Source organism: Polyodon spathula, chromosome 13, assembly GCF_017654505.1.
Source record: "Polyodon spathula isolate WHYD16114869_AA chromosome 13, ASM1765450v1, whole genome shotgun sequence".
Taxonomy (NCBI): Eukaryota; Metazoa; Chordata; class Actinopteri; order Acipenseriformes; family Polyodontidae; genus Polyodon; species Polyodon spathula.
The window spans coordinates 806,718-826,534 of NC_054546.1; the positions used below are offsets into that span (position 1 = coordinate 806,718).

The following is a 19,817-nucleotide window of genomic DNA, read 5'->3' on the forward strand; positions in this document are numbered from 1 at the left end:
AGATTTTTAGAGAGAGAGATCAAGGAAATGTCCAAGGACTCAAGCAAGAAGAAGAAGAAGAAGAAGAAGAAGAAGAAGAAATCCTGACTGTACTCACGCAGGCAGTTTCCAGTCTGCCACTCCAGGCACTGCCCGTATGGGAAGGAGATGACGTAGGCGTTGGAGTCCACACAGCGCTTGGCGCTGCTACACCACATGCACTCCATGCCTTGGCTGGTGCAGTTGGAGCAGGTTGTTCTCAGGGAGCATGGTGTCTTGCAGGGCCTGGCATTCTGGTTTGGACTTACTGTGAAAACACACACCAAGCAGCTAACACACGACTCCCAAGCCAGGCATTCAAGATGAGTTTACTATTTAAACATTCAATTACAAACACCCACAAACCATCAACTCCATGGTGCAAAGGACACATTAATCAATCTAACAAAACGCTCAGCTCTACAAGAGTCTGTTAAGAGCCACACTGTAGGAATGGCTGATGAAAACAATACTTGGTAAATAGTTTTTTTTTTATACTGTATAGTCCTGGAAAATGCCACACTTAAATTCCAGTAAGAATCAACATAAAATGTCATAAACATTGTTTCATAAGATTGGAGAACAAACAGTTTTTGAGTTCAGTGCAGAACAGTGTGATGCTGAACAGTTGTTTCTTCATTGCTGGCCTGCCCCCTAGAGTACATTAGTCTTCAAAACCACAGTTGGATCAGAGGATGCTGCAGTATTCTGAACACAGACTGTGTAGGCTAAAACTAAATGAAGAAGTAAAACGTTCTAGCTTTCATGAGTGCAATAATCTTGTACTCAGAACACAAACATATTGTCCCAGTCTACAGCTTCACCCTATCATAGAGCAAGAGTTAGTATGCAGAAAGACAAACAAACACATTTCACGAATATACAAAAACTCAAAGGAACTGGCTGCATGCACAGTACATTTGCTTTCAATAGTGCAATAGGAAGAGTGAAATATGCATACAAACAGTAGAAATGTTGGACTGTGTGCTTAACCTTAAGGTCTTATTCTGCTCATACTGTATATTGCATGCCAACATGTTGAATTCCAGGCTTTGTTTCCTTTTCACTGTGTAGAACATCACTTTGCTTTGATCGATACAGTTGTCAAGACAGAGAGACAAAAACACATCCTGGATTCACTGAACTGGGGTTAAATCAGACTAAAAGCCAAGGTATTTAAACAACTGGAGTCTTAGACAGTTAAAGCTCTGGCACCAAATTTGAACCTAAGTGTTTTCAAATCAAATATCTTATAGCCCTTCTCGATGTCAAACAAAAATCAAATCAACTTTAGCGGGCATGGTATTTTCATTTCACTTTTTGAAATGTCAGGTACTGGGAATGAGGACCATTAATTACAGTTTATGTTATAGAAAAGAAAAAATTGAACCGATTTAGCCCTTGTCCGTGTTCTAAAGCAGTGTACTTGTATTTTACCTACCGACAGGCTTCTCACAGATTAAGCCATCTGCCATTGCAGTGCACGGATTGGCTTTCAGACCTGCCACCTCGGCCTTCTCCAGATAAGCACAGAACCCAGAGTCATTGGGCTCTCCAGGCTGCCACTGCACGGTTGTGTTGGTGAACGGGGACATGTCCTCCCAGCCCCAGTAAGAGATGTTGATCTTGCGCAGCCCAACCCAAGGAGAGATCTTCTGTAAGGAAAAGAAGGCTGTGAAACAGCTCTATGGTTTTAAGCGGTATGACCAATCATTTCTTAATTATGTTTACCCTCAGCTAAACGAAGCATTTATTTATTTATTTTTATTTGTATGTTAGAATTTGCCCATCAAATTGAAGAGGCCAAGTGAACTGGTAGAACTGAAGATGAACAGCTCACAGAAAAAAAAAACAACATGAAAAGAGGCAAGACAACTGAAAGTACATCAATATCTAGAAACACAGCTCACACTAAGCCTGCCTTATACTGGGTACCCACATATAGCCAGACTGTTACTGAAAATAAGGCAGCAGATCAAACTCCCACAGATGTTTTTTTTTTTTCTGTGTTCCCCTGAAACCATCTGCCAGTCAGGCCAGGAAGGAACATCTTGGATCACAATGTGCAGCTACAGTGTCCATGTTTCTGAACTCCACAGCCCTCACTGCTGCACTGATGGCTCATTTAAAAGGAAATCACACCCCTGAAGCTCTCATCATTAGAATTTCACTTGCAAAGACAGGCAATGTGGGGGGATGGGGGGGGGGGGGGAGCAGGTATATTGTCCTTAAGATTGTGTGGTAGAAGAATGTAGTGCATTCAGAGTGACTTATAGAGACGGTAGAAGCAGACCGACAGATGGGAGCAGAAGAGAATCTCTTTGCAACTAAACAAGCAAGCAGGCCAAGGTATATTCCGCTTTAAAAACCAGGAATTATACTTCAGTTCCAATGTATTTATCATTAAACTATATCAAAAAGAACACTGGTCAGAATCCGTTAAAACATTTAACCCTTTATAAGGTGCACAAGGAACTGAGTGGTTGCTCAAACGGTTTCTTCTTAAAATACATTTGAGAGCGACTCAAGTATCACGAGGAGGAAACTGACAGTTGGGATGGCCAGATTCAACCTTTCAGTAAATTAAACCTGGTTTCGTGTACCACATTGCAAAAATAAGAAAATTAGCATCATTTTTATTTTATGTGACACAAGTCCCCAGTAGCTTAAAGGGCTAAAAATCATCCAAAACAACCAATACTGTGATACTGAAAAGAAAGAAAGAAAGAAAGAAAGAAAGAAAGAAAGAAAGAAAGAAAGAAAGAAAGAAAGAAAGAAAGAATAATGAATAAAAGCAGTCTTTCCCAAAACTCAATGTGGGTAAGCACCGTCTGTAATGTTGGTCGTGAGGTCTTTGTACACGGTGAGATATATCTAAACGTGACTACAGTGACCAATACTGTGAATAGGGAACTACAATGAAGATGCAAACAAAGAGAGTAAACTCAGGTCTCAAGATTATTACTGCCCTCAGACGAGCCATCTGAAATGCCTTTTAGTTAATTCTGCATTAAATGTAATTAGAATGCATCTGTGTGTAATTAAATGTGGTATAGAAAGGTATTCGAGTAAAAGAGAAGGGCATCATGCCTTCAATCAATACTATTAGCACACTGTGATAACCTCACCTAGGTAGCTTTTCTGGGCTAACTGAAAAATATAATTTCACTAGGTGGAGGCTTTCTTTAGCCACCAGACTTGTCGCAGGTGGTTCTCATGTGTGCAAGCTCTGCTCTGTATCACTTTAACACAATTCAAACACCAGCACGACAATAAAGCCAGAAGTATACTGTGGCAGCACTACTGATCACAATCATTAAAAAGCTCAGGGCCCAGCCCAGAGCAAGCAAAACTTGAACTAGAAAAAAAAAGTCAACTGTGTATTCTTTTGACTTGGGGGCAGCTCTGTTAGTTTGGCATGATTCACGAGAAGTAAAAGGAGGCATTTGGAAAAAAAAAAAATAATAAATTATTATATATAGAGAGAGAGAGAGAGAGAGAGAGAGAGAGAGAGAGAGAGAGAGAGAGAGACACACACACGCTCACACACAAACCTGTACAGTGTACTTGTGCAGTTCATCAAGGACAAAATCCACCTCTTTGGAAGTGGTTAGGGAGGCGAGGTTGCCACTGAGATTATAGCAGTACAGTTTGGCGTTGTCATAGCTCTCCCGGCTGGCATTGATCCGCAGACAGGCATCCCCAACATGGTTCCAGCCCTCTCCACAGAGATGAGCTGCAACAGGATACAAAGCAATACTGTAGCGACACAGGGTTTAATCAGCTCTAAAGGAAATCAGCTTTTCCGTTAGAAAGAACACTGGATTCTAATTGCAGAGCCCTTTAAAAAGCCTGTGCAGCGTCACGTCCACTCAGTTGTTAGATGTCAAATGCTGTCTCCTGGGTGACTGTATACACTATAGGCCACAAGTCTGGAAGCATCAAATTATTTGCTGAATGACTGGGGGGGGGGGGGGGGGGGGGGGGGGGGGGGGGGGGGGGGGATTTTATTGCCCATGTTTCCTCACTCAGACCCCTTTACTTCCTAAATACGTTCATATCTTTGAATGGATAAAATCATGTCTATAAAAACTTCCAAAAGATTGAAATGAGCAAGACACCTCACACGTGCAGTGGCATCCCAAACACAATCGACTTACTACCGATGAGAAATGACTGGGTATGATGACATTTTCTCTCAGTTTGACGGTCTTGCTGCGCCGCACTGGCTTTTGCACACAGGTGGGTTGGGGGTCGGTTGGCGATTGTTCACCTCATCATGTTTCATGGTGCGAGTTACAATGTTGTCCCAGACAGAGAACATACCTCTCTTCTACATAAGATCAAATGTACCCCACTTCATCAATTCCTCATTGCTCTGTGTCCTGAGTCACTTGAGTTGGAACACATCCTCCCACCCCTGCTTACCATACAGCTGTGCTTGAGCCAAGGCGTTCTCTAGTGTGCTCACAATGCTTGTTTAACCTTCCTTGAGCCCTACAAACCCATACTGGTCAGGCACCGGGTCACCTGCATTACTGAATAAATCACATGCTTCTCAGTCCTCATCCTGAAGGCAGGGTCGAGTAAAGAGACAGGAATCACATTCACAAAGTCGTCTGCAATCACGACCTATTGTGCATGAGGAGCTGTGCCACAGTACAGCAGGAACATATGTTTGTGTTCCATCACTAACTTCACAGTAACTGTTTTTAATTGCTATAATTTTTTTTTATTAACTGAGAATCAACATTCATAAACTGTATGGGAAAAAATTATAACTGACCTAACTTCCATTCATTTTCTGAATACACAGTTTATCTTATCATTCTTGGTGCTTCAAAAGATCACACTTCTCAGAGTCAGTCTGTTTTTTTTTAAATGTAAAAAAACAAAAACAAAACAAAAACCATACCCATGGGCAACTTTACATGGACATAAAATAATGCGTCAAAGAGTTTTCTTGTAGTGTGAGATCAACTGAAAATACTAGCACCTAGGGGGAATGAATACCTAGTTATTTAGCACAATGTCATTCAGAGCATTACTTTTGTGTTAAAAATAGATGCATATGAACAGGCATGTTCTCCTGGTCTAGCCTGGGCTCCTTGATTACTCTGGAAGGCAGGATGAATGCCACACTAGTACCCTGCTGGCAATGATAATGCACTGTGCCAGCACTGTAAGCAAATGATAATGCACCCATCCACCGTGCCAGCACTGTGAGCAAATGATAACGCACCCATCCACCGTGCCAGCATTGTGAGCAAATGATAACGCACCCACCCACCGTGCCAGCACTGTGAGCAAATGATAATGCACCTACCCACCGTGCCAACATTGTGAGCAAATGATAACGCACCCGTCCACCGTGCCAGCATTGTGAGCAAATGATAATGCACCCATCCACTGTGCCAGCATTGTGAGCAAATGATAACGCAGCCATCCACCGTGCCAGCACTGTCAGCAAATGATAACACACCCACCCGCCGTGCCAGCATTGTGAGCAGATGGTTTGAGGATCACAAGGGAGACTTTTAGCATTTTTCATGGCCACCACATCCCCCGAGCTTAATCCAACTGAGCACGTTTGGAACGAACTTGAGCAACGCCTTCATCAAGAACCCCTGCCTGCCACTCTGCACCCACTGAGAGACCCCTTCCAGCATCTTGTGGAGTCTTGTGAAATCGAACAACATTAATAAATGCAAATAAATTCCTACCAGGCAGCGCATGGCACTCCTGCTGTCGCTGATCCCACTGGCAGTTCAGGTTTAAAGAGCAACTCTTGCAGCTGGTCAGCTTCGTGCAGATGTGTTCGTTTCTCACATGGCACTTTGAGTAATTCTTCACAGACTGGAAGAAACAAAACGTTCAGTCAGGAATGCACAAGTCCCACCTCATCAAACGTATTCTAATAAGAGATGCTCCCTGCTGAACAGCACTCTTTCATCAGTGCCAGGAAGTTTGTTTTCTCAGTTTCAAGGGTTTTGTTAACAGGCAAAATGTTAAGGCCACTCAAGCAGCGAGCAATTCAAATCTTAAACGTATTGCTCCAATTAGGTGTACCAGTGAACAGAATGAATTTCAATGGGATTAATTAAAATCCAAAGAGCTGATGCTGCACAAACCTTGTCCATAGAACTGACTGTAGGTGACAATTCAAAATGAAATATCCTCAAGAGCATGCTTGGATCACTTAGCTTGAAATTGTACTGCCCTCACATGCCATGGTCGTGACATTGAACACTGTAAATGTAAGCTAGGGTGGTAACTGATGACAGCAAAGGACAGATCAGATAGTGTCTAAGTGCTGGTAGCAGTTGAATAATGCATCTGCCTGCTGTCAGCGCACCCAGAGCTCTCCTATATACTCACCACAGTGCAGTTGCTGGATGCTGAAATGCACTTTTTGTCTTCACACCACTGGCAGCCGTTGGTGTTTGCCGTACAGCTGGCACAGTCAGTGTATCTGTAACACCTGTCATCCGCAGACGCTTAAAAAACATAGGAAGACATCAAATAATTAAGATCCTTTTTTTTTTAAACATAACTAAATAAAACAGACTGTGTTTACTATCAGACATAATGCTCCTCAAGAAGACAGCATATGGCATGTTATCAATTTATATTTCACATAAAAACAACCCCCACCTTCCGCTCAATATTCATGCCAATATGCTTGTTTTTACTTTCCGAAAGTGTGGATATCAGAGGGTATTCATGCATGCATGCATGCATACTGTAGGGCATTATTAAAACTGAAACTGTAAATATCAATACAGGGTTATTAGGATATCGGGGTAACACTTTACAAGCAGTGTTTCTAATTACTGTGTATTTACACATCATTACAATGTTATTCTGCACAGTTAAAATGTACCCTAACTCCAAACCTAACCCTAACCCGTTTCTGATAAAATTGTGCAATAACTAAATCCAGTTTCTTTTAAAATCAATTCCCATTTTCTACATCTCAAACAAACGTGATCTTCATTATAAAGCTGCTTTTCCTTTTAAAAATATATAAAAGGCTTATAAAATATTCAGTGGTTTAAATACATTTCTTCCCTCTCTCTTCTAATGAACAAACATCAAAGTCAAGCATTACATACAGTTAAAGGCACTCCGTGTTTCCCTGCAGATTTTCTTATACTTAATAATGAACTAACTCCTCTAAACTCAGATTCATGGTGTAAACCACTTCCTGCCACAATCGCTGGCAGACAGGCCTGCGCTTCTCTTTAGGGTCCAGTTTTTACACAACCATCTCTATTGTTTGGATGCAATCCTGCAGTTTTTGGCAGTAGCCATGAAATCTCCCAGCAAGCAGTTCTGTATCCTGCAGGGAGGAGGCCAGCCCTGAGGTTCTGAAGAAAAAAAATTAATTGACTGAAATTTTAACTGGGACACACTAGCTCCTAAAGGCACAGAGAGAATATATAAATAAAGGCTTATGCAAATTGAATGATTTAATTATTTATTTTTTGGTTCACCACTCATGGGAGTACCAGGGACATGTGGGCTGAGCATGGACATCTTTACAGGCATAAAGAGCCATCTTGCAACACTACAATAAGTTTAGTCATTTGTGATTGCAATGGTGCACGTGACTTAACACATGGCTGGTTTAGAACATACTTTTCTTTGGCGGGCACTGAATGTTTGGGAAAGTGCCATTGGTGTGACGGGGATCCCAGGACACACAGCGCTCTCCATCCCAAAGACAGCGGATTCCTGAGCCCGCGTCGAGGCACGGCTCCTCTGCTCTGAAAGCCTCACAGCTGGGCAGCTTGTAAACCAGGACGTCATTCAAGAGCACACTGGAGAAACCTCCAAACACATACATGGATCTGCAGTGGACAGGAGGGTTGTTAGCATCAAAGCGCCTTGACACTGGAGAGCAGAACATTGAAACAAAAACAATACAAGCCCTGCCATCATTTAAAGAGGTGTTCATGATTTTAATTGTATACGGTCGAAATTTCCCACTCCACTAATCCTTCTGAAATACACAAACTAAGGGATTCAATATTTTTCATTCAGTTCTGACGTTTCTATGGTACCACATGGAAAGTTGTTTGGCTTAAAAAAAAAAAAAAAAAAAGTCAACCGGGAAATCAAAGAATACCGTTCAGAAGAGTGATTTTCTTTTGATATGGAGCAGCTGAAGTGTGATGCTCCAATAGGGAATCGCAGAAGACATTGCTGATTAGTCAATACAGAAATTCAAGGGTGAAATTCGAAACACCAAAAACCATGAGTAATCTCTACCATGGCTGCTGTTTATTTTGCTGTAATATATATGGATAACAATGTCGTAAGTAAAATGTAGTTATATTGGCCCTACGGCCTTTACAGTGGTGCACTTCAAATCGAAAATAACGATGCCAGTCAGCAGAAGAGAAAACGAAATCCCCAGACTTACCCATTACTGATAACCGCAGAATGCCCAAAGCGGTTGAAGTCTCTGTGCAAATTGGGTTTTGGCAACATTTTCCATTCATCACAGGCTGTGAGGGCAAAATACAGCATTACAACTTTTGAAAGACAACCAAAATTGCTCTTATAAAAGGCATGTAGTGTTGTTTGTTTTTACAGTGCTTTGTGAGACAACTGTCATGCTTGCAGGGAAAGAAGCCATGTAACCTTCTCTCCAACTGTTCTCCTTGAATTTGCCTGCTGTCTTTTAGATGGGTTACCATTCTAAATATCCATCTTCTGTACTTTCCGTCTTCCTTGTAATGTGACGTCTTCCACGGAGTCTTCCCATTTTTATTATTCTTCCAGCTTTCTGTTCTTCCTTTGTCTAATGCACATTTATTTTCTGTTCCACTCCAGCTAAGTACTGTACCAGTGGTGGGGTGTGCAGAACACAGTAAATACTGACCAACGTTTTAATTTTCTCTAGTTTAAATATTCTAGGCCAGTGTAGTCACTGAAAGAAACAAATGCACCGGCTGCACTGAAAGCCTTTAACTGAAGATTGATCAGGGCAGCCGCCACATGCAAATGCAACCTGGTTATCAAGCTAGTTAGCTGGTAAGGACTGTTTCTTACTATCGGCTAGGCAGCTATAAAAGGGTGGCAGGACTCCCAGCCCTGACACAAAGCTGAAAAGGGAAGCTAGTAAAGACTGCAGGAATACAGCCAGGACGCTCCCCATTTACATTTTTTGTAATGTGAACAACTTCACAGTTTTAGACCAGCTTTCTTTGTTTATACCACTGGTTTGGTAATCAAGACATAATTAAGTAATTAAGATATAGAATTGTATCTATTCAGGTGCTTGTGCAACTGTCTTCTGCATAGCTACAGAACCCACCTGCATCATCTTTACATGGAAACAGGTCACAAGAAAAACAAATCTGACTAAAAACAGGTACAGCAAAACTCCCAGGAGTCACACTCTGCTTTAATGCTCTACTTTGATGTACTATATAGATTTACATAAGAACATAAGAACATAAGAAAGTTTACAAACGAGAGGAGGCCATTCGGCCCATCTTGCTCGTTTGGTTGTTAGTAGCTTATTGATCCCAAAATCTCATCAAGCAGCTTCTTGAAGGATCCCAGGGTGTCAGCTTCAACAACATTACTGGGGAGTTGATTCCAGACCCTCACAATTCTCTGTGTAAGAAAGTGCCTCCTATTTTCTGTTCTGAATGCCCCTTTGTCTAATCTCCATTTGTGACCCCTGGTCCTTGTTTCTTTTTTCAGGCTGAAAAAGTCCCTTGGGTCGACACTGTCAATACCTTTTAGAATTTTGAATGCTTGAATTAGGTCGCCACGTAGTCTTCTTTGTTCAAGACTGAACAGATTCAATTCTTTTAGCCTGTCTGCATATGACATGCCTTTTAAGCCCGGAATACTTCTGGTCGCTCTTCTTTGCACTCTTTCTAGAGCAGCAATATCTTTTTTATAGCGAGGTGACCAGAACTGCACACAATATTCAAGATGAGGTCTTACTAGTGCATTGTACAGTTTTAACATTACTTCCCTTGATTTAAATTCAACACTTTTCACAATGTATCTGAGCATCTTGTTAGCCTTTTTTATAGCTTCCCCACATTGTCTAGATGAAGACATTTCTGAGTCAACAAAAACTCCTAGGTCTTTTTCATAGATTCCTTCTCCAATTTCAGTATCTCCCATATGATATTTATAATGTACATTTTTATTTCCTGCGTGCAGTACCTTACACTTTTCTCTATTAAATGTAATTTGCCATGTGTCTGCCCAGTTCTGAATCTTGTCTAGATCATTTTGAATGACCTTTGCTGCTGCAACAGTGTTTGCCACTCCTCCTACTTTTATGTCGTCTGCAAATTTAACAAGTTTGCTTACTATACGTGAATCAAAATCATTAATGTAGATTAGGAATACTCCACTAGTAGTCAGTGTACACAACAAAACCAAAATAATTCATAGATTATTCCATGATTCCAAAGCTGAGAAAAAAAAAAAAGTATTACAATCACCATCCTCTTAAACAATACATAAAGATGCATCATCAGAATGAAATTCATCTTCAGATTTCATTTTCTATAAAGGGGATCAGCTATTAAACAAAGCTGATAATAGCTGCTCCTGAGATAAGACCCACACAGTCCTGGCAAACTGCAGGGCGAGCGAGGCCTGCGTTGCTAATGTTGTTTGTCACACTGGCAGGTCCTTTCAGCACAGCACACAAATTCAAGTTACCAATTCCCTTATCTTTTCACGCCTTCTCAATAATGTTTCAAAATGGCACACGGTTCGACTGCTGCAGATAAATCAGCAGAACTCAACCATTCCACCAACCCTTTATACCTGCCATTATCACAGCATGTCACAGTTTACCTGTTTATCCAGTGCGGTGCGTACAACTTGACATAACTCAGTTTACTTTTTTTATTAATAATTGAATAAAAATATATTTAATATATATATATGCATATAGACGATTCTGAATGCATGCTGGAGGGAAGGCAAACACTATGAATCAGGGCTGTCCACTTGATGGTTCCTGAGTAATATATGGATCATTGATTTCCACAGCATGGGTCTATTGAAGAATTCCATTGAATCTATGGTCTTACGTAGACATACAGTGAAAATGAACTGAAGTGATTTGTGTCTCCCAGCGTAACTGCTACTATTAAATCAGCTTTTTGGTAAACTCAAGTGGTTTGTTTTTTATATGGACTATAACTTCCTGGCAATCAGCCTGGCTCTGTTAGCCAAAAAGGTTTGGCAGCCCTGCTGCAAGTGAGTTTTTTGTGGCTGTATTACCGTATCAGCACACCAAGAGAAATGACTGCAGACAGCCCCCTTCCTGTATGTGGGAATGCTGGGCTCTTGAGAAAAGCAGCCCTTATTATCAGTGTCCCTTTAGGAGAGCTTCATTACACTTGGAAAAAGTACCAAAAAAACATGAGGCTTCACACAGAGCGGCAAGCCAACATGTCCCTGTAAAACAGCTAGTGATAAAACTCTTATCAGGAATAAAGAGGGCATAAAACAAACAGAGAAAGTGTTTTGCCGGACTATGAATATCAATACCAATATTAACCACAAACAATGCACTGCATGCTAAATGTATGGGGTAATTAGTGTGCATGATGTTCACAGAACAGACCACTATGGGTTCTATTATAGCCGTGATGGAGTAATAAACAGCTAATAGCTGCCATGGTCCAGGCTAGAAAAATACATTTACAACTTAAGTGCTTGAACAATCATAAAATGTGAATCCAGTGCAGCAGCTCTTGTACACGCTCTGCTGGAGAGCATCTCTGCAATGTGTTTGTAATCACAGATGTCGAAGGCACTACTCAGCATGCAGCGTAAGCACAAAACAACCAGGGCTCTGATTTAGACCAATGTCAAATCTCAAATCAATGTGCTTCAGGACAATTTGTAAAGCAGAGGATACAGAGAAGCTGAAAAGTGAAAAAATCCTATTCCGTATCACAACAGGAAACGTCAAAGTGCATTGCATTGAACCAATGGCATGTTTGTCATGAAAGATTTCAACCATCCAAGCTGACACCCGGGTACATGTAAAATCTAAAATGACTGGTGTCAGGACTACGAATGCAGCCAATATCCCAAACCTCGAAAACTCACTGCAGTTGTGTGCCACTTCTGTCCGTTCTTCAAACAAAGTGTGCTTCGGATAAAATTCCTAACCATTTATGTAATGGCTCCCAAACTGTGGGTTTAAATCTAGAGTTAGAAACTTAAATAATCTGAACCAATAACAGACCAGCAATAACGTTGAACACCATAAAAAACCAGTGTAGAGAACATGAGAAGAATGGTCAGCCTACACGACAACACACTGCTCACAAGCACAGCAGCTGCCAGCAGGGAACAGAATGCTACATTATCCAGGTTCTCTCTTGGCTAAAGGGGCGCAAATTTTACTCTATGGCGCTAGAATCTAGTGCCAGGGTACCTCATGTAGCACCACCAACATTAAATTCAGGCGCCAGTAGATAGTTTCTCAATTGGGTCTGGAGTAGTCACATGACCCTCCCACACTCATCCACAGACAAGGGGGGAAGTTTTGGCTGTTGTGTGGGAAGCTGTGAGTGGTGCTTGATTATTTACCATCAGTAGGCTTAACTTTCAAAACAGTTTAGCACCAATTTTGTAAACGACCTGCACCCCTGTCCCAGGGTCTCTATGGCAACAGTTCCTAAGAAGTCATGTAATCTGGCAGGGAAGCCAAGCCAAGCCTTAGCGAATAAAAAAGAGCTGGCTTATTCCAAAACAGGGCATTAACTGGGATTTTTCTGATACAGCCATGTGCACTATTTCTATTTCACTTTGTCCTGTCTAAATAAATGGCGACACTGGTGCTGGCCTGGCTAATGTAATCTAATTGAACTCTCCAATCCCTAAACGACAAATAGCCACAGTACTTTCCTAGATTGAGATGTAGCCTCAAATCAAATATACAGAGTAGAAGCAACTCTGCGCTGAGAAACATCTACATTGCAGTCCAGCAACATTCTACTTGCTACAGCCCAAGACCATACAAGTGGGTTTAAACCAGAAATAATCCATGGGGGTCTGTGTAGTTTATCTACACAATGACTGATGTGTGTCAATCTCTTCAAAGGGGGGTCATATTTAACCAATAAAATGTAAGTAAACCTGCAGCTGTTTAGGTGAATCCAACAGCCCCCATATTCTGTTACCTCGTTATTTCCTTCCTAGCTTATTTATCTCTGCAATTGCAGAATAAATAAGAGATCCGTGTTGAAGTAGTTTTGTATTTTGGCGATGCAAGCTTATAACAGCAACAAATCGTTTCCTAACTATAGAGGACAGCTCTATCAAATACGTGACCTTTCTGTGCAGAAGCAAGTGCATTCCCTACAGAGCCACTTTCACCCTCCCTGTACATTTTTTATAACAAACAGGACAGCTCCCACTGGGCAGAAACAGACAGTGTCACATATTGCTCACGGAAAGGGCCCTGGAGCAAATTGAGACTTGATCTACTCTACTGTAATATCACTGGTGTTTAAAAAGCTAAAATCACAGCTAAGCCCATGTTTAATTAGAATCAGTTGTAATATGAAAATGTGCTGTATAAAAAACCCACTAACGATGCCCTAGGTGAAAGTTTAAAAATTTTATTACATTTCCTTAACATTTTTATTTTAATCTGTGCTTTCTGTCTCCTATTAAAAGCAGTATACATGTATACATGTATCTTGTATTTCTCCACCAAATAAATACAATTATCAGATTGAGTTACAAGCACAGGACAGACTACATTTGTAGAGATCAATTTCCTGCTTATTTGGGTTTTGCACGAAATATCATCTCCAAGGAAAAAAAAACAAACAAAAAATGCTGCAGCTACAATCTAGCAAGGCACCTTTACTGCAGTAATTGAGATACAATCCCAGAAGCATATGTATACTGTACAGTCTTACTGTATTTACAATTGAGTCTGGATTAAGGTTCTGGTTCGTACTGTACTTATTTTTTATATATAGTACACAGCTCTGCCCAGTTATAACACTGTGGTCAGTATCTGTAAATGAAGAGATGGTGCTACGTGTTCAGCTTCATAATGAGAGTGCATGTGCATGGCATTGTGGGGGAATTAGCACCTATGGCTATAATGTATTTAACCATCTCTACACCAAAAGAGCTTTATAAAGATGATAGAATGTGTAACATATCTGAAGATGAGTAACTAAAAAAAAAAAAAACTTCCTTTATGTGATCTGTTTTTAGTTTTACATGTAGTCTATTGCACATAATATACAGAAGGGCAGCTTAATGACAAGAACTGAGGACAGGTTCAAATAATTAAATCTTCAGCCTAGAAAAAAGAAGGGAGAGAGGGGACTTGCCTGAAGCGTTTAAAATCATAAATGGTATAGGTAAAGTTAACTAAAGACACTACTTCAAATTTAGCACAGGAACAAAGCAACCACATACTGTAATTGCAATCAAAGATGAGTCTTAAAGAACAAATATTTTAAAATGTATATTTACAGCGTACAGTGCAAGAACCTACCCAAGTTTATTTTAGTCTCTCTTTCAAATACTGTTTATTTATATGCCTGTATTTTGGAATTAAAAAGGAGGGATTGTATTTTATTAAAGACACAGCAGTCACTGAGCACTTGTGTAGAAGAACAATATTTGGAAATACATACCAATGTCGTACGCTATGAAATCAGATGAGAAGCACTTCGCTCCGTTGCTCAGAGCTGTATCATTATGTGTGTTTCCTCCAAAGACAAGCACAACACCACTGATGATGACAGCCGAATGGAGGTACCGCGCCAGCCCACTTTCCTTCAAGATTGTCCTGCAAGAAAAAGGAGACTTTCGTGAAGTAAAAGCCTTCAGACTTTCCTTTTCAACAGTTCAAAACAGTTCAAACCTTTTTTTGTTTTTTTTTTTTCCCCCCACCCCCCCAGCCCCCCACACCCCTAACCTTTTGGTCCGAAAGAAAAGGGCAAGTTGATCGTTCAACAGTTTCTAAATTTTTTTTTTTCTGAGAGCGCTCACTAGCACCTTTTGGGAATATTTCTCAAAGCATTTATTTTTGGCTTTGAAAAAAAATGCAAACATATCCACAAAAAAAAATAAATGTCAGTTGTTTTTTTCTACCATTCCATTTTCGAACAAAACTTTCAAAATCCCAGGGAAACTTCCACTGTGCATTGCTGTAGACTTTAGTGCAGCTTTACATTCTCTGAAGAGTTTAGTTCAAACATGCCTAACCCACTATAGCAACATTTTTACACTTATTTCAAAAATAAATTCTACAACAAATGGTACGTTTTTACATATGGATTACAGCAAGTATCAAGATAGAGGCCACACAAACAAACACAGTGGACAAACATAAGTGTTTCGTTCACACAGCATGACCCTACAGTGGAATACAGTCAATAGCTTACGACTTGAATGAATACTCAAGTGATAAAAGCCGTACCCAAGTCCCAGTTCTCTCTCCTTAAGCCGTATTAAGATACAATGGTGGTAAGATTTCCTCACTGTTTATGCATTTGAAATCCTGCACATATCTGAAAGCAGTGTATTATATAGTGCAGGTGTCTCTACCTCAGTCCTGCAGCTTTTATAGGTGTCTTTACAACATCAGTGGCTGAAGATCTAGAACACATGTTAATCTTGACTAATTAAACTAACAATACATTCAATTAAGTAACTGAGAGCTTGTTGAAATGAAAATCAGAAGACCCAGTAACCCTCCAGGACCGGGGTTGGAGACCCCTGATATAGTATAATAAACAAATATAAATAAATAAACAGACTTCGACCAAACTCTAAAAGCAACGGTCAGATCACAAACACAAGAGGAAATTTGTATTTAAATCTCAAAATCAACAGCAATTCTGTAAACCATTAGCAAAACGATTTACTAGATATGTAGCAAATAAAAGAGTTACTTGAAGATGTTTGGCTCGAGTCCCATTGCTCAGCTGCTGCTGCTCTGCGGCTGACAGGACAGTGTAAACAGATAGAGCCATGATGTCCTGAAGACAAACCGCTGCTGCATTGAGAGCGCCTCACAGGCCACAAAACACTTGTGAATTTTGTTCGGGAGAGGGGAATAAACAGTGAAAGTCAGGGTAAATCACTTTTGTGGAAGTCAAATGCTTAAATGCACCACAGTAAAATGGATGTAGGGCACTGTAGCAATTTGCATTGACAACTTGCTTTGTCAAATTTGCGAAGCAACAAGACTGTTCACGTGTTCCTATAGCAACAGTGTAAGGTGACAGAAGCCTGCTGCAGACAGTGTTCTCTGAATGCTAAATGCCTGTCTCGGAGGCCTTTCAAAACGCAATGCCTGTTTCCTTGTACACCTGGAAGTGTTAAGTAAGTGATTTTTACATCCTGAAATACTGTATGCTCCATTCCACTAATGACACCATCTACCGGAAAACTCCCTCACAAACCAATATAAAGCTGGGGAAACACAGACACACTTTCAGGAACAGCGGCTTGAAACCTGGCTCCAGGAGACCTAGTTTGAGGCAACTTTGCTGTATGCACCACGCAGGGGCCTGAAACCTTGTCTCCTCAAACCAAATTCCAAGCTGCAAAGTGGCTTCGTGTTCCCTCAGCTCAAGATTTTCCTTCTAGTTATAATCGCATCATTGCGCAGTGACTTACCATGTCCGGGTTCGAACTTCGTATCTATAGAGATCGTCCACCAAGCCGTACTTATTTGCTGGGAGAGCTTTGTATCCTCCGTGCACGTAAACACATTTTGTCATTCTATCATAAACACTGCTGTGGCCGTAACCACCTTGGACAATGGCTCCTTTAGTCTCTGGCACTAACCATGTGTTAGTCCCTATGAAAAAAAATTAACAACATGAAGCAAGAGAGAAAAAAAAATACAGTATAGTCACACAGACAGTACAATCACACAAACAGACAGTCGCACAAACAGACAGTACAATCACACAAACAACGATACAGTCGCACAAACAGACAGTACAGTCACACAAACAAACAGACAGGACAGTCGCACAAAGTCACACAAACAGACAGTCGCACAAACAGACAGTTCCTAAATTGACGTTACTGAATCTGCTTAATTGTTTAAATAACAAAAAACGTTTAGTGAATCGTTATCAGTATAATGAAAACAACAACATGTGGGAAGAAGTCCATCTTCACTGCCAAATCCTTTGCACTGTCTATATGGAAAAGCTGGAATGTAGCTGTGACTTTCCAGCCTGGCTGTACTATAATTCAGTACATGATTAATGGTAAAGGGGCACTGAAGCTCTCAACCGGTTTCAAAGCCAATGCTGCCTTGCCGTCCTGGATTGCATTTATTATAATGCTCAGCCACAGCCACCCACAGTAATACCTTTAATAAATGAACCACAAAACAGGCTTGCGTGACTGGCTTAGCAAAGTGCCTACTACTACACAGGCGCTCCTAGCAAAGTTACCCACAGCCTACAACCAGAAAGAAAGTCAAATAATCTGCATGTAGCTGACAAGCTATGCTGTGCAACCTCTCTCCACAACCACCAACCCCTACCCCCATCTAGTGGAGATTTTAGAAATTGCACAAACTGGTTTAACATATTACACTCCATTATCTACATTACAATTGCCATCGTTGAAATTTGTAAACTCAAAACCAATTGTCACTGAAGAACAACCTATTAGGAAATGCTGTTCTTGGTTAAATCAGATCAGTTGTGCAGGGCTAAGCCAAACCGAAGCAGTAGTTTTACAAGATCATGTTTCTTCCTGACTTTGTTAACTGTGTGTTAAACAAATACAACAATCAATATTGTTTAAACATTACATAAACAGAATGTCAGAAAAGTGCATGCAGTACAGCAACAGTAAATAAATGTGACCACAAAGGTCATGCTCAAAATTAATAAGACCTACTAATTGTATTACCTACAAATGACAGAGGTATTAGATCCACTTACTTAAATTGTATTCCTGCACATTGCTGATGTAGCCATATACAGCTGAATATCCAAAAATGAGGATCATTATAACCTCTCCACTGTCCAGCTCAATGACATGAGCAGAGTGCCCCTCCACGCCGTATTGCTGGCCGTGCACCAGCACCGTGGGAGACTTTGCAGACCAGGTCTGGCTGGGGATGTTGAATACCCACAATTCATCTGTAACATTCCCATTATTGGTTTCCATTTTACCTCCATACATGTAGACGTCACCCTGCATGAAAATAAAGCAGATACTGGAACGTTAGGAACAGAAAGGAGAAAAAAAGAATGAAAACATCTTGGTCTGGGCTGATCCCACACCATGTACACCATGTTACAGGTCTCCAGTGAACACACCTGATCCCACACCATGTACACCATGTTACAGGTCTCCAGTGAACACACCTGATCCCACACCATGTACACCATGTTACAGGTCTCCAGTGAACACACCTGATCCCACACCATGTACACCATGTTACAGGTCTCCAGTGAACACACCTGATCCCACACCATGTACACCATGTTACAGGTCTCCAGTGAACACACCTGATCCCACACCATGTACACCATGTTACAGGTCTCCAGTGAACACACCTGATCCCACACCATGTACACCATGTTACAGGTCTCCAGTGAACACACCTGATCCCACACCATGTACACCATGTTACAGGTCTCCAGTGAACACACCTGATCCCACACCATGTACACCATGTTACAGGTCTCCAGTGAACACACCTGATCCCACACCATGTACACCATGTTACAGGTCTCCAGTGAACACACCTGATCCCACACCATGTACACCATGTTACAGGTCTCCAGTGAACACACCTGATCCCACAGGTACACCATGTTACCGGTCTCAAGTGAACAATACTTTGTAAATCACTTTATTGCACTTCTGTTCCAAAACCTCAGCTCAATATTGCATCTGTCCTCGGAGGACTAGACACTGGAACCAAAACAACAGCGTTCATGTGGATACATCTCCCTCAACAGACTGAAGATAGACAGAAAATAAATCAATACAGCAACACAGGAAATTGTTCAGTTGTGCACCCTACGCAAGACATTCCACTGCTTTTAATAGACAAACAAATACAAAACAATATTTCTTTAACAGTATGGTAATACATCTAGGATTCTATACAAGTTAAACACAAGGTACACAAGGCAAATCTACAAAACTTTACAGCGAGCAGGCGCAGTAACCTAAAATCTAAAGGGGAACAGCTTTACCCCTCCAGCACAGTGCTATAAAGCAAAGAGAGTTCTGGGACTTCTCAATAAACGTGCAGAACTAGACTTCCAGTACAAAGTAAGGAATATAAAAAGCATGGATTCTACAGCATCACTTGGTTAAAACAGAGAGTGTGTGGAGATGGCACTTTATTCTGTCCCGGTTCTCTGAAAAGAGGATGCTCATTTCTCTATGAATCTCGCTGCCTTGTGGACAGTATGAAGTGCATTTCATTGGTCAGGCCTGGGCAGAATGACCCAGAAGGTTTCTTCCTGCTTTTGTCTGTCAATCCTTCTTTTTAAATTGGCCGAGCGAGGTGCAGAGTTAGTTAACAGAATACTAAATGCTCCCCTCCTCCTCTCCTCTCTGATCAGGGGCATCAAGCTGAAGTGTACCTGTCAACTCTTTAAACTAATCCACTGAGACAACAATTCACACACTGGACTCTGAGAGCCAGCTATAGTTCTATAAGCCATGCAATTAAGCCTTTCTTTGTTGGAGAGGGCTGCATATATAAGTCTTCAGATTTCAAGTGCTATCCAATATGTTAATTATATGCTGACTGATACTTT

General features: G+C 41.0%; 1 protein-coding gene across 4 annotated transcripts in view; it reads right to left on the bottom strand.

Annotated features, from left to right (window-relative positions):
• The window catches only part of LOC121326006 (attractin-like protein 1), a 175,064-nt gene that overhangs the window by 123,529 nt on the left and 31,718 nt on the right, over positions 1-19,817 (bottom strand). For 3 of the 4 annotated variants that reach the window (XR_005951405.1, XM_041269139.1, XM_041269137.1), the window contains exons 8-17: positions 17,976-18,231; positions 16,684-16,867; positions 14,691-14,845; positions 8,447-8,531; positions 7,660-7,871; positions 6,397-6,515; positions 5,742-5,874; positions 3,573-3,754; positions 1,460-1,673; positions 98-286 (exon numbers count right to left, since the gene is read on the bottom strand). Coding sequence is in view for 3 of the 4 variants with exons in the window: in XM_041269139.1 (XP_041125073.1) it covers positions 98-286; positions 1,460-1,673; positions 3,573-3,754; positions 5,742-5,874; positions 6,397-6,515; positions 7,660-7,871; positions 8,447-8,531; positions 14,691-14,845; positions 16,684-16,867; positions 17,976-18,231 (1,729 nt within the window). In the remaining variant the exon portion in view is untranslated. The remainder of the gene's footprint in view (positions 1-97; positions 287-1,459; positions 1,674-3,572; positions 3,755-5,741; positions 5,875-6,396; positions 6,516-7,659; positions 7,872-8,446; positions 8,532-14,690; positions 14,846-16,683; positions 16,868-17,975; positions 18,232-19,817) is intronic. The other variant, XM_041269138.1, reaches the window with a different exon arrangement.